Source organism: Metopolophium dirhodum, chromosome 1 (genome assembly GCF_019925205.1).
Source record: "Metopolophium dirhodum isolate CAU chromosome 1, ASM1992520v1, whole genome shotgun sequence".
Classification (NCBI taxonomy): Eukaryota; Metazoa; Arthropoda; class Insecta; order Hemiptera; family Aphididae; genus Metopolophium; species Metopolophium dirhodum.
This window is the reverse complement of record NC_083560.1, coordinates 51,094,928-51,111,543: the sequence shown is the minus strand read 5'-3', so window position 1 is coordinate 51,111,543 and position 16,616 is coordinate 51,094,928. Positions and strand designations below refer to the sequence as shown.

General features: G+C 23.9%; 1 protein-coding gene across 3 annotated transcripts; it reads left to right on the top strand.

Annotated features, from left to right (window-relative positions):
- The first annotated feature begins 15 nt into the window (after positions 1 to 15).
- On the top strand, positions 16 to 12,422 carry LOC132936335 (zinc finger and BTB domain-containing protein 14-like). Of its 3 annotated transcripts, none has more exons than XM_061003048.1 (8): positions 16 to 563; positions 7,979 to 8,235; positions 8,318 to 8,467; positions 8,535 to 8,738; positions 8,807 to 8,926; positions 9,098 to 9,200; positions 9,269 to 9,488; positions 9,546 to 12,422. In XM_061003048.1, exons 2-8 carry the CDS (start codon positions 8,065 to 8,067, stop codon positions 9,928 to 9,930), a joined length of 1,353 nt encoding a protein of 450 aa, XP_060859031.1. In that variant the 5' UTR covers positions 16 to 563; positions 7,979 to 8,064; the 3' UTR covers positions 9,931 to 12,422. The 3 variants fall into 3 exon arrangements, with proteins under 3 accessions (XP_060859031.1, XP_060859030.1, XP_060859032.1); XM_061003047.1 differs by having other exon boundaries at positions 20 to 871; XM_061003049.1 differs by having other exon boundaries at positions 366 to 384.
- The last annotated feature ends 4,194 nt before the right edge of the window (positions 12,423 to 16,616 follow it).

Here is a 16,616-nt window from a genome sequence, read left to right as displayed (position 1 = left end):
ACTTGGAATAAACAATAATTTACATCCCAATTCCCAAAGGTGGCTGGCAGTTGTCCGTAAGATGTTAAGGACCCGAGAATCACCGAGTAAAATCTTAGTCCGTGATATATTATATAATATTATCAATTATGCATGGATAGACATTATCAATAGTACACTCAGTGTATGAAACGGACGGCGGACGCAGTTGACATCGGAACAGGTTGCCGCACGTCGAAGTTTTTCCCACTACTCATATTGCCACCGTTGGTTCTTTGGATTGGGTGGTGCACCAGCCGATGTTCCGGGGAATGGTGATTGGGGATACAAAACGTTTTTCTTTCGGACGGCGCTCAACAATATTCCCATTTGTCTTGATAATTAATTATTTTATTACAATTTCTGGTAATTCTACATTTTTTTTTGTTTTTTTCTGAACGAAAAAATTTTGAAAAAAAAATCACTTAATCCCGTAGTTGACGTATGAATCAGTCTGCAGTTATCAGAATCAAATTGCAATTGCAAAATATGATAGTATGAGAATTGCGGAGAAGTTATTATACCGAATAAATGTTATTAACACGGTACACTAGAGTTTTGCGTTTTACAGTTTAATGACCTTATTGATATCTATTTTCAATTTGTTTTTTTTTATGATAACTATGTACTATTATTTTTTTTTGTTTTTCTAATATTTACCGTGGTGTGAATCGAGTTTTGAGTACAGAGTAGTCATTAATTACTTATCCCCGCATTATTCTTATCGCTCAATTTATCATTTTAATAGAGGGTTTTTCTTAATTTTGTGTTTGTTACACTAACAATTAATTGTTATTTGGTGATTGGCGTGACATCGAAGAAGCATCAAACCACTAAAAACCGAAAAAAGCTGGTAAGCTACCCATATCTGTTGTCAAAATGGACATTTTTATTGACTGCATTTGTAAATTTTAACAAGATTATTCTTTGAAAATTACTAAATTATATAAATTAAAATATTCAGTCTCATTATTTTTCACTAGTAAATCATGCGATTTAATGACATTTGACATACAATTTATCTTATATGTTCATATAATTTGACATACTTCCATTAAAAAAGTTTTAAAATTAATAGGCAATAATAAATTGTGTGTAAAATAGGTGTGGAAATACATAAGATAAATATTTTTTTATTATTCACTGTTATTTTTCTTTTTAAATGTAACTGAATGACATCTTAAAAATGTCTATAACTACAATTTTATAATAGGTAACTGTTGGAACTAGAGATATTTAGAACTTATTTTTCATTAGTTTTTTTTACATATTACATAATCAGTAATCACAATTAAAATGTGTTTTTCACTTAATAGGTATAAACATTTACAACCAATTCATATAAGTTTTTATTGAAATATATTTGGTTTACTTAAAAACCATAGGAAGTTTTAACTGCTGAATTAATTATATTTGTAATTTATATGTATTCATTTAATTAATTTAACCTATAATTATTGTGTACACTAAATTTAAAAAATTGAATCTTAGAACTATTACATCATATCATTAATATTAATAGCTGTACTTATTTTAATAAATACAATTATTTCTTAAATGATATAATTGATAGTAAATTATAATTTTATTATTCAATCAAACATTTGAAAAACTATTTATTAACTCATGTTTTTGAAATATAGTTCAAATCAAATTCCACACATATTTTATAGAAATATTTTTTTTTACTATTGTGTGTTCGTTCTGTATTATAATAACCATTTAACTGATTTGGTTTTAATAACTTAGCATTCTATTTCTTATTTTTAAATTGTAAGTATGTTATTGAATAATAAAGTGGAATGTATTAAATATTTACAATAAATACGATAAAGTCAATTGTTGGTTAAGTTTGTTCGTACATAATACTAGATTATATATAGGTAGGTATTAAGCCTATTCAATCTGAACAATTAATTAATTAAAGAAATATATTTTCAATAAAATATAGTAATAATGGAATAGGTATATTTATTTTTAAATCTCCCTTTTGGGATAACTCTTGAGAAATGATAAGTTTATTATGGACTTGAATCTTAAATATATTAGGTATAACTAAATTATTTAAACTATTCTTCAACGCCTTAATAGAACATCCAAATATTTTATACATGTAATAAGTTTCCTAATTTCTTAAAATATTAACATAAAGAGGATTGCTACCCATGCTTTAATGTCTCCTTCTTACCCACGTACGACATAGCACATTTTTGTTCATTAGTTTCAATAGTTTGCTGTTAGTTTTAATTGACCTATTATCAAACTTCTATGTAAGAACATTATCTGTGCTTAAGCGTTGGCTTTTATTTGATATTTTCAATTTCAAGTAAGATATGGGCGTTTTTAATATTTTACATACCCATATCTTGTTGAAAATGAAAATATAAAAAAATTGTAGACACTTAAGCACAGATACTGTTCTTACATAAAAGTTTGATAATAGGTCAATTCATTCTATATTAAAACTAACAGCAGACTATTAAACTAGTGAAATAAAATTTGTTATGTAAACGTGTTTAGATGGACACATTGATTGAGTGGCGTCCTTTTAATATATTTAAGAAAAATTTATATCTTAGAACTTACTTCAGAATACCTATATATAGGTATAATAATTTAATATAATATTTTGTATCTAACTTATGTTAACTTAACTATATTTAGGAAAACGGTCAAGTTGATTTTCTAATATAATTGGATACATTCAATAATGTATTTGTTTTTGTTAAAAATATTTCAGAATGAACTTTTTAGTCTAAAATAAATTATCATATTCAATATTAAATTATGTTCATTATATCCGGTAGAAATATTTTTGAACTCTGTAATTAAATTAATTTTATTAATAAATATGGATACTGGAAAATATATGACACTAAATTAATGGATAAAAATATATGGTTGAAGCTTAAAAAATAAATAAATTATTGAATAAGTAGCTTTAGTTAGGCTTTAAAGTATAATACAAAGAACTTAAAAATAAAAACACCTTAAATAAATTAAATTAAAAAATTATAAACGTGTGTTTATGGTTAAATTATATTATTCTTAAAATGTAATCATTATTTTTTTATTAAAACCTAGGTAGTTTGTAAAGTTAATAAAGCCATTAATTTTATTTTATGATGTTATAATCAAAACATAAACCCATTAATTTACATAATATAAAAAGTAACTATATTAATCTAAAAATATTAAATATTGAATACATTGATCCATGATTTAGATTTAGTTATAAAAATGTATTTCTATAATATTATGTATGTAAATAAAATTATTTTTCCATGTATACACAATTTTAATTACAATAATATTTTTATGGCTTAGAAACTACTCATTGTATATTTACTTCTATTACCACAAATATAGAATTATAAATTAATAACTAATAAATGCACATATACTATTTTCATCCTACTATACAAATATAAAATGGCACTGCCTATATCATTCAATTAGGTATTAATTTAACAGTTTAAGTATTTATTTATTTTTTTTGTTTATAATTTTAAAGTAAAACAAACCTGAGTGGCTGAGTATTGTTAAAATAAGTTCATTTGAACCTGGCAATAAGTTTTGTAAGATAAATATTATAACTATGGTTGTAAGAAACAAAAGTGTCACAGACAAAATATAAATTCACAAATACAATTTAGTTAATTATTTGGAGAAATCTGGTTAAGTTTGCAGGTATTTATCATAATATGTTTCTATAACAACAGATTTAGGGATGCTGAAGAAATTAAAAATGTTTTTATTCATTATATAAGTTGTTTTCCTAGAGGTGTTACTGGCATAACTAATAGCTTATTACTTTACACATTGTCCAATATTATATGTGTAATTAATATAAATGGACCAATTATCACGTGAAAAACTGCCATTTTTATTTTCATTTTAAGGATTGCAATAATATTAATTTAATTTCTGTTCTGTATTATTTTACCCTCTGTTAAATGAATAATTTTTTTACAACATAGATTAGCCGATATTTTAGCTATTCATAATGCTAATAGACAAAATTGAAATTTTAGATGCATCAATGCAAAATAGTTATCTACCATTGATTAAGTATATAGTGTATATTTAATCAATGTATAATGTTGACATAGCCAATAAATTATAGTCAGTATAATAATTTGATTAGCAAAACACATTATTTGTACGGTAAATATAACTTCTATAAATAAGATAACAAATTTAAAGGCTTGTTGTTAAATGAGAAGAAGTGTTAATGCTAACATTTATTTTTAATGAAGTTATTCTTACATTTTATTTTTTGTTAAAACCATTAAATGTTTTATTATTAAACTGTAACTGGCGTATTATTTTATCAAGGATTATTAAATTTTCTAATTAAAAAATGTTAAAATATTATTTTGTGACATTAATATTAAAATAAATAAATGTGTATTATAGTTAATTTAACTATGAATTATTTGTAACTGAATTGAATTTTGACGTTAGAAACTGTGTTATTACTTTACATCTTACATCACACAGCCAGTAGGTATACATAGTACACATTTTGTATGTGACTTTTCTATTTTTAGTATCCAGTAGTGGCGGACTAAACTTAAATTTTAAATGATGCATTTTCATTATTAAGTACATACCACCACCACCATCCCCATTTTTACTTATAATAAAGTTATGATGTAAATAAAATATGGGTGAAAGAGCCAAGAGGTCGGACCTTAGCATGTAATTCTACGCCACAGCCACGGGGTGGCACCACCCCTTTTGAATAGTTGACGCAGCTATAGATTCCTCCAGCCCGCCACTAGTACATAGTACACTTTTTAAGCTGTGATATAAATATTTTAGTTAATATTTTATATATGTACAACAATAGGTACATTAATATTTGTGAAACAATATTAAAACAACTCAACAATATATTTGAAAAATAAATTATCTTTATAATAATTTTTAGTATACATGGTGTGTCACTCCTGTTTTCTGTATAGGCTTTATAGGAATATAAGGAAAATATGAAAGATAGTTTTTAGTATTAATTTTTATTTTTTCAATAATCATTTTAACTGAAATTAGTTATTTTAATGTACCTATCTAATATCACGAATACTGAATACATATATCAAGTTATTTTTCTTACATATCCTAATTCTTCCAGTTTATTACACTCTAGTATAAAATTATTATGGTTACATCATATTTCATGTCTTATTAAATATATATTTTGCTTGAAGTGTTTCCAAATAAAGAAATAACAAATATAATTTAATATTAATGAGCTTATTGTTGTTTAACTATTTGACAAAAGTTATTATATTATTATTTTGTTAACAAATAATGAGGTATAATATTATTATATATATAATAGTTTTTCAAAGTACCTATTTGTACTTCACTGTATGGTCATAATATGTTTTTAATATTATTTTTTTAGTTGCTGATCAATGTGAGGGAGATAGTGGGTTTAGAATAATGAAGTAACTATAAATTCATAATTATAGAACACAATTTTAGAACACAATTAGGATTTTAAAGATTTTAAAAATTATTTTTTTATTTCTCTGTTATATTATGGAAACACTTAATCTTTTTTTTTTTGTTAACAGCATATTTTTTCATACTTGTTTGATGCATTATTGTTGTATATATGTATATACCGATCATTCCTTTCAAAATAATATCTTGCTCCAATAACCTATTTTTTTAAACCTGCATTTAATGTTAGAGGACACAGCAAGGTTAAAATGTAAATATACTCAAACATTTACTTAAAATACATTGTGCACTAAAAGAATAAGATTTAGTTATGATAACTGTTGAATAATCAATTACATTTTCAAAATAATGTGTACCCAAATAAATAGCAAAAGAAGTAAAAATATACAACTATTTTGTCAATAATTAACAATTATAAAAACTTATATATTATTAAATGTTTTATTAGTTGATTAACAATTTATTTATGTGCATTTGGTGATAACATAGATATTTTAAATAATTTATAAATACAAAATGTATAATATTAAATAATAACAGTCACAGATATAATACAATATAATATATAAAAAATGAATTCAGGCTAATAAATATGAGTTCAATACATTTAAATAAATGGTTTAACATTGACAAAGAATAAACTTAAAAACTTAAAATGTGTTAAATTAAAAAAAAAATGTAGACTGATACACACACTAGACATCAGATTATTAAAGACATCTAAATAGTGACATTACTCATTTATATTTTGTATACACGATAAAATCCATTAAAGTTTAACTGACAAGATAATTCACTTTAAATATATGATTTTGACTGTAATATAATAAAAACTTTATTACTGAACTCAGTTATTTAAATATATACTATATATTTAATATATTATAACAATATAATATAAACCCTTGTTTATTCTTGAATTTCTTTTAATTATCAAAATTTTTTGTATTAACTTAAAAAGTTGCAATTGTAATAAAGATTTTATAAATCCGTGATAAGTTGTCTGGGGAATCAGAAATCTAACAGTATTTATTATTTTTTTTAGTTATGTATTTAACTTTTAGCACCCTTATCTCTTCATTATAAATTTTATTTATTTATTTTAATCACACAAATTCTGTCTTTATATAATTTAACATACTGATTCTTGAGATTAGGTTTTTGGAAATATTATCAGGAACCGACATTGTTGATCAAATTTTTCACATTAAAATATAAGTATATAGGATACTCTATATATGGCAAATTTTGATCATATGTGCATTTTTATTTAGGTATTAATTTTTAAACCCTATAAGTTGAAATCTATTATTATGTTGTATTATTTACTTACAATAACTTGTTATGAATTAATTTATTCTAAAGAATGCTTAGGTATACTTCTGGTCAATATTAATATATGGACTCTGACATTATTTTTCTATAAAAATAAAAATGGCAATTATTATGATTGTCTATTAAATAAAAAGCTAAAGTATACTTAAACTTAAAAAATAAATCTGCAATCAATGGGGCTTTATCAATTAGAGATGGAATAAATTGATAAATTTAATAATACTAGAAATACAGAATTTTTTTCATATCTAGGATTATTAAAATATCAAAATATATAAATTAAGTATTCCCTTATATCAAGGAAAAGGGATTAGTCCAGAAGTTCCCAACATTTTTGACTCAAGACGACTTAAAGTATTTTCTGAAAATTTGGAAACACTATAATAATACATCTTGTTCTTATATTTATGCTCTATAACTTTGGTTTTATCTAGCTAGGCAAAACCATTGAGTATAATATATAATACAATGTATTATATTATATACTCAATGGTATAACTAAACATAATATACACACTCGCTACCTATACCTCTCATAAAATCATTTTTTTAAATTGTGAAAATTATGTTGGATTGCTTAATATTTGCAATAATTTCACGCCATCTTCAATTCAAGTTCAATGTATCTTGGTTGGGAACCTCTGGATTATTCCTTTTTATTCTATCCTATAAATATGGCACTGGCTGTATGAGGTATCTTATAACTTTGTTATTATACGATATGCTATGATTATTTTTTATTATAATTATATTATATTTTAAGGTAATTGCATTTTATGATATTGCAATTCGTATACAATATTTGAGTATTTTTAAATTGTAATATTTTACATAGTCATAACTTGGATACAAACTGAAAAATAATAAAAAAAAAAGCACGAACGTACAAACACAAATAATGTTTTTTTTGACTAAACTTAAGTTTGATAATAGGTTATTCATTCATATATTTAATTTTTTAACCCAAAATTGATTTCGCTAAAAAGAAAATTTGTAAAGTTGCATGTGGGTCAGGGAGAAAACAATAATGCACTTATATCCTCTTAATAATTAAAATAAGTACACACTCGTACTGTAAAGGAAACAATTTAATTTTTTAGTGATTTATTTTATTGAAAATATTTAAGCAAATATAAATTTAATTTTTCAGGTTTCTATCATTTGTATTCCTAGGGTTATGGTAGATTAAAAAATTTTGTCAGGTTGTTTTCAAACCAGACATTTTTTAAAATATCAATGCGGCCCATAACTGAGGACAATATGAACTCGTTAGCACCACAACAATATTGTTTACGGTGGAAGTATCATCACTCAAATTTACAGGCAATGTTTTCTCAACTTTTAGAACGGGAGAGTTATTGTGATGTTACATTGGCTTGTGAGGGAAAAACCCTTAGAGCCCATAAGGTATATTCTTCATACAGTTTAGTTAATATTTTTACATAAATTATTTAATATACAAAAATCTTGTATTTATATATATTTTCAGGTTATGCTTTCTGCTTGTAGTACTTACTTTGATACTATATTGTCACAGCATGATGAGAATAAAGCAATAGTTATTCTCAAAGATGTTAAGTTCTCTGATATTCAAGCCCTAGTCAGTTTTATGTACAAAGGAGAAATTAATGTTGAAAATGTAAGTATTAAAGCTTAAATTTTGTTATAAATATTAGTATTTCATTGCATTATTTATTTGTTTTTAGACCGAGCTTTCTTCTTTGTTAAAAACTGCAGAAGAACTTAAGATAAAAGGCTTGGCTGAAGTATCGTGGAGATCAGATCAAGAACAGCAAAACCAAAGTTTTAATGTAACTGCTGATGAGTCAAATATTAGCAAGAAGAGAAAATTAGATTCAACGCTTGCTACTACTGCTAATATAAAAAAAGAATATACAGATAAACCACAAGTAAATTTTATTTCTTATTAGTATATGATTATTTAATATTGTTATCTAATTATAATTATCATTCTTAGGAAAATGATGATATGGATGGAGCAGATGTTGAAGACGAGTCTGAACCTGACCAGTCCATTTGGGAACCAGAAATGCAACATGTTGTTGATACTGACAACGTAGAGCTTCCTAAACCAACAGTAAGTAAATGCCTATTTAAACATTATTAAAATAAAAAAAGTACAAAGTTGTCTTTTATGTGGATATGGATATAATAGATGTTTTCTAAAAAATGCTAATAAGTTCATAAAATATAATATTGTATAAAAAAATGTATAATAACAACTATAAACTATATGACTTTTTTTAAGACTGGTACAGTAAATGTAACAACTTTTTCATCTGAAGAAGAAAGAGCAAGTAGTGTCACCAATGCTAGCCAAGGATTCAGTGAACAACCAGCACATGTTCCAGGTATAATTCATAATTACAAGTTTTATTACAATGTTTATATTTATACTTAATTATTTCTGTGTTAATAGATTTAAGCCAATTTTCTGATGTAATGAAAATGAATGACTATCTAGAATCAGGTGGACGCCGTCCACAATTTTGGGAAGAACCTTTCACTAAAAGACTTATGGAAGCAATAAAAAATAAAGAACTAGAAATGAAAGTTGCTGCAGAGTTAATGGGAGTATCTTATGGAACCCTTTACGGTAGATATCGAGATGCTTATGGTTGCTTAAAACATCCGTACAGGTAAAGTAAAACATTTTTCTTTTATTTAAAGTCATTAAATGGAACTATATTCTATAGAGTTCGAGATTTTTGGTTGGAACAAGGTCCAGCCGATGTATTGGCTAAATTGCAAAGAAAAGAATTAACTCTATTCCGAGCAGCAGAAATACTAAATGTCACTGTAACCACATTGGCTAACTACTTGTCAACAATGAGACAAGGAGATAATTCAATTACTGTATCTACTGCTACTGTAAGTGCTACTGACAAATCAACATTTAGAGTAGATGTTATGTCTGAAAGTGATAGAGAAGAAGGTTCTGATGAAGAGGATGAGGACAATGATGAAATTGAAAATATTATAACAAGTAGTACCACTCAATCTCAACAAAATAAACCAGACATCACTTTTGTTACAGCACCAGGTTCAATATCTAAAGTGAACAATCTAAACGGTAACTAGCACTATACCTAAATAAATTATTGGTTAGGAAGTAGAAATCATTAAACTTGTTCTAAATTATAATTATAACAGCGGTTCTATTGACAACAATTATTTTTCTCTATTTTTGTTTTTGTTTTGTTTTGTTTGTTTTATTTTTTTAATTTTAATTTTATTATTTACCTATTGTTTTTATTTATAAATACTTACATACACATAATTAGTATATTTATTTTCTTAACATTTGGACCGCTGTTAGAAAATATTTACTCTAAATTAACTGATAATAGTAGTGTTGTTACTGAAAATATGTTACAATATTACTCAAATTGGTGCTAATCTATAATGCATTCTTCCATTTAGCTCTCTAGTGTCAAACTTTTTTATTCAAATTAATTTTTTTTTTTAAATTTTTATTATTTAATTTTTTTTATGTTGTTTACCTCTAAACATGTTTAAGTTTATGGATTCATAAATTTATAATATTTTTTATTTTCTTAAATTTCAAAAGTAATCAATTATTATCCGGTGGGTGATTTGACAATTATGATTACTGAAAAGCACTTTAAATTCAACCCTTACAATATTTGGACATAATCATGAAAGATATTATAGTAAATTCATAACATATTATCGTTTGTGTAATTCAAAACAAATTGAAACTTAAGAGTAATATTTTAAGTTTGAACAAATAGCTATTTAGATAGTAGTTATTCTAATAACTAAAATCTTTATGAATATGCAATTATAAATTTGATATTATTGATATTAATATAATTATTATTATTATTATATATTTATATATATATATATATATATACAACATATTGTGATTTTATTGGGTGTTTATTATAGAACTAAATTAAATGTGTTAGTTTTTTATGTATTTGTATCATTTTTGTTCTGATATAATTCAAGTATTCAATAAGAAATTACAATATATATAGATACATCCTAGATAAAATATTTTCTAACTATATTTGTAACATTATTATTATTTTTTTTTACACTACAATTAATATTGATCAAACATGGAAATACAATTTAAGATGTTTCATTAAGAAACTAGTGAACATATATAATGTAATGTGGGCTTTAGTGTTTATTATTGTGAAAATTGATTATCTATTTAATAATTATTTTTTATTTTAATTTTAAAATCAATACTCCTAATAAAATCAGGTATGTTTAAGAATACTGAAATATAAACTATACAAAACTAAATGTATTGAATATTTTATATATTTATTGGCAAGACACATTGTTTACGTTTTTGAATGATATGAAATTCTCGGTTTTGAAGTATAATATTATATTTTAATAATTTATATTAATGTATTAAATTTGTTTGCAAATTTACATTTAAGAAATTGTTGTGTTATTTTTATATACACTGCAAATTTAACACATCATATTTATTTGTTTTTTTTACTGTTCTATGCATGTAATATTAATTTATTGTGAAACTAAGCCTTGTTTAGAGCTTTTAATTTTGCAAGTATTAATGCTCATAAATTTACAGATTTGTACATTAATATATATATATATATATAACTATTTTTAAATAGTTAAATAGATTGTATTTATGCTGACATAGTTTCATCATTTTTAATTTATCACTGTTACGACCCATAAAAATGTCAGTTTGTTTTAAAAATCAGTTACATTTTTTATATAATTATGATTGATAGTGAAAATCAAATATCAATGCCGAGAATTTTATACTTGTACCTTAATAGAAAAGAACATAATATGAATGGACAAAAATACTATAGGAATTTTATTGTGCAATATCAATCATAGTCCTAAATAATAGTTATTAAGTCTGATCAAGAACATAATATATATTATATACATATTAGCTATAATATTAATATATGATTTTTATAATTATAATAATTATTATTATTACAATTATTACATTAAATATATTATGTATGCAATTATAATTATTATCATAATATTAACAGTATCAGTGTTTATTATCGTAAAAAATATATTTAATATTAATTAAAATATATGTAATTTAAAAAAAAATATATATCTTTAATAAAGACTTGAAACCCCAAGACTAGCTGAATATGTACTATCTAGATATCTATATTTATATACTAATTTATTTACTTATTTTATTGGTACTGTTCCATGGTACAATGGTACTATAAAATACATATTTAAGCAATTTAAATATATTGTATATATATATTTACTTATTTATGATAGACTTTAGGTTTACCTAAACTTGTTATAAATAATCATACTACATAATTTAACAAAGCCTTTTACTTTTTGCACTTTTATTTTTTAATTAATCACAACCATATTCGCAATATACAATACATACATAAAAAGATTTTTTTTATTGTTTTACGCGTTCCTAGAATTTAATTATTATTATTTTGTTAAAATAAACTTATTATGGAATAATTAACTATGTGGCTGAATATAATCTTTTGTTATTACATTTTAATACTGAATAAATTATCTATTTTCATAAAACTACAATTTTGATCAGACTATTGCTTAATATTTATTATGTCAAGAAAAAAGATTTTATTCAGTTGCATTTTTTAGTTAACTTATTAATGTTTATATTGTTTCAAAAATATTGTTATTTAAGGTGTGATTTTTTTTTTACTATTTATTTTTATTTTATTATTATTTATCCTTTTTTTTAACTCTTACAAGTAAACAGTAAGAAAACACTATACAGTTTATGTTAGTGTCAGGTATATTTTAATAATTTTTCTTTAATTTCTTTAAAATTATTTAATTTCAATAACTGGGTTATTTTATATTATGTTTTTAATTTTCAATAAATTATAATAATAATAGTGATTTTGCAGTTGAATAGTCTGAATATCTAATTTTATATGTACCTATACCACAATTGTTTATATTTTCAATGTATTCAAATATTTGTTTATATTTGTCAAATCTATAATTCACTACTTATAAAATTGATTTTTTGGTTATTTTTTTTAATTATGTTATTCCAAAGCTATACATAACCATATTCATAAATTAATTTATATGACATTATAAAATTACGATTTATCAACAAGTAACAACTAATTCTATTACGCACATACTCAACAGAAAAAAATGGAAATTATAAATTATAATAGGTATTATACAGATACATTATATATTTGAATATTGCATACTATATCTAAGTTATTATTCAATATTTACAATTTCATTTAATGATATTGTAAAAGAAATTTTTTTTGTACCTATAAATTAAAATGTTATGTGAAACTTGTTTTCAACTATAACTTGTATGCAAGATATTTATAATTTTATAAATCTATTGATATGTTCTTATAAAGTTAAAAAAATAAATGGAATTAAAAATTATAATGTGATAATAATTTATGCTGGTTTATCCTGTCAGCTACCTCAAATTACTCCATAAATAATTTATAATTTATTATGTTAGTTGATTATTCTCAACCAGGCATGGTCGAAATCTACAGGTATCCAAATAACTATCTTTCTAAACAAGCAATAAATCTAGGCTTTCGTGTCTACTCCCAGTCATCAAGTTCTGTTAAAAATGTTTTTTATTGTTATTACTTTTTAATTATACACAAAAAAAGGTTTTGATTACAAAAATAGTATTTAAATATTATTTATTCACTTTGTACACACATTAATCAAAAATTAAAAGAAAGTGTACAAATTAATACATAATAATTGAATCAATCATAGATAACAGGTTAGGAATTAATTATTCTGAATTTTATTGATTTTTTTGCCTGAGCAATGCATTTGATGAAGTTCAATAATTTATCATTTCTACAATATAAAACTAATAGATTGAAATAAAAAAAACAAAAATTTACCGTAAAATAGATCTTTCCTAAACTAAAATGCAATAAACTTTTTAGAATGTAACAGTACTGGTTCAGCTATTAGAGTACGTAACATAGGCATTTGTTGTCTCCGTCCTACAGTGCGTAGTATACCAAATTTACCCTCAGGTGATCATGTTTAACTTCGTTAGTTTAAAAATTAGAGTGAACCAACCTATTGTAAAACTTGCATATATAGTATTTCATAAATAAAAATGCTCATTCTCACTAATAAACTGAATTATCGTAAAAAAAAAACACATACAAACACAGTATCTGTTCTTCCCATCGAGTTTCATACTAGGTCAATTTATTATAATTTATACTAGCGAAGCTAAACGCCTAAACGTGATCTGTTGAGCCTAAATTTGCTTATTCACCCAGTTGTAAGACGGAGATGATAAATACCCGTGTTACATCCTCTTAAACCTTATTAAATAAATGTTTGTGTAGTTTTCATAATAATAAATATTATACTATTTAGAATTCAGAAAATTTTGTAGAATGTTGAATAATTGTAATTAAAACAGATCATGTTGGCTATCTACATTGTGCATATTATTTTAGAAATAAAAAACAAACAAAAAAGATGAATGTCACCATATTTATTGTGTATGTTCACAAAATTGTATAACCACTGTTACGTGGTCGCAACTATAGTTTGTTGTCTATTATATGCAGTAAATCACACAATAAATACCCACTGGGACTATAAGAAAGGATTTTAATGTTAAATTTTAAATTTTTTTTAGTAAATATGTTTGTATTATTCCATCAATCATTTCAATTATTATACAGTAAAACCTCCTTACAATCGCTGTGTACCAACTGATATATGTATTATCTGGAGACTACAATATACGGGACTGTTATTATTTTCCATCATATGATTTCCGTCTTACAGGGTGTCAGTTATAAGAAGGTCTTACACTTTCACTGGATACTGTAAATAATATAATATGTAGTGTGTATTATGTTTCAAACAAATTCCATATTGTACTAAATGGGTATTTGTTATTGTTAGTTATATATTATTCTTCTCTATTATCTATTATCTTTAACTAGGGCGTCCGCAGGGGGAAGCAAGTAAGGGCAGTCCCCCCCCCCACTTGGCTTTTTCTGGGTTGATTATCATAATTATTATTGATGATTTTAATGTTCTAAAAAAATTTTAAAATACCATAACAGTTCTAAATAGTGCATTAAATTATTTTTATTTTAGATTCTGATGAATGTATTGATTTTACAATGATTTGTGTTTTGTTTTTTGTGTTTGTCATCACCTTTTAGGACAGTAAAAGTGCTTGGATTTTCTTCAACAGTAACTTTTCTGATAGGAAAGTGAATCTAGTTGGTACTATGGGGGGGTCAAAAGCAAAAATTTCCCAGTAGTTTTCAAACGCGACGTGAAACACAAAAGAAAAATTAAGAAAAAACGGGAATTTTTACGCAAAATCTGTTTTCGAGAAAATCGATTTTGGTTTTTGGTGTAACTCTAAAACAAATGACCGTAGAGACATGAAATTTTGACTGAATGTTTATAATTGCATTTCCTATACACCATAACATTTTCCAAATATTTTGACTTATTTTGAGCTGTTTACGGACATTGTCAATTTCCATTTTTTTTCTATAAATATCAATTCAATTTTATCTGCTGGGTAAAAAAGCTTGAAAATTTAATAGAAGGCTCCTAAGTTATTGTTTCAAAAGCAGATGAAAAAAATTAAAAATCCTTAGTCACAGTTTTTATTTATAAGCATTTAAAGTTCAAATGTTGACAAAATACGGAAAAATCACAAAAATTAGCAAATCATTTTGAGTTGAGAATTCATAAAAATGTTTGTTTTTAAATCTAAGATACTTGAAAATTTCACTGAATGTTTGTATTAGCATTTTCTATACACGATAAAATTTTGAAAATAATCTGACTCTTTTTAGCTGTTTACAGACATTGTCAGTTTTCAATTTTTTTTTAGTTTTTTTTCTATAAATATCAATAAAATTTTATTTGTTGGGTAAAAAAGCGTGAAAATTTAATATAAGGCTCCTGATATATCGTCCTAATAGCAGTTGAAAAATATTAAAAATATATAGGTACAATTTTTTTTTATAAGCATTTAAAGTTCAAATTTTGACAAAATTTATCAAATTTAAAATATGTTAATTATTTTGTAGTTAAAAGTTTATAAAATGTTCAATTTTTATAGCTAAGGATTGAAAATTTAAAACAAGGCTTCACGTAAATAGGTTATATATAAATTACTTTATTTACAATAATATCATCAAATATACTTGGTAATATCATAGGCTAACTGACCGTTTTTGCTCAGAATCATTTTTCTTATACAATGATATTATATCATTAAATTCAAATTTAACACCATCCATTACAGTGACCCACTTGTAACCTACTGTACAGCAGAGCTACATCCACTTACCCACCTTTTTAATATTAAAGATATAAATTTTAAAATAAATTCGGTATAAATTATAATATACATTTTAAACTTTTAAATGATTGTATAAAAGTTTTACAGTCAGAACTTATCATTTGGACTACTTATTTAATCTGAAAATTAACTTTTTTTTTTTTCTATACCTATAGATTTGACTTTAGATCATATATTTATTATAAAATTCATGTAAAAGCATGTGCAAAATTTAAATTTAGAAAAAACTTCAAAATGCTTTAAAAATGTTTAAATCCACAAAATGACCTTAAAATTTTAAATCGTCAAAAAATTTAATGTAGGTATGTTAGTAAACGAGGATCACGTAGTTAGATTTGGAAAACAATTCAAAGTGCATCGTAATCCCAACCTCAATCATTACCATTGTAATATAAAA

Excerpts from the sequence above, each read along its gene's own strand:
- LOC132936335 (XM_061003048.1), top strand. The coding sequence starts at position 8,065 with ATGCGGCCCATAACTGAGGACAATATGAACTCGTTAGCACCACAACAA. Across the intron at positions 8,236-8,317 it reads AAACCCTTAGAGCCCATAAG|GTTATGCTTTCTGCTTGTAG; the intron begins GTATATTCTTCA and ends ATATATTTTCAG. Across the intron at positions 8,927-9,097 it reads TAGAGCTTCCTAAACCAACA|ACTGGTACAGTAAATGTAAC; the intron begins GTAAGTAAATGC and ends ACTTTTTTTAAG.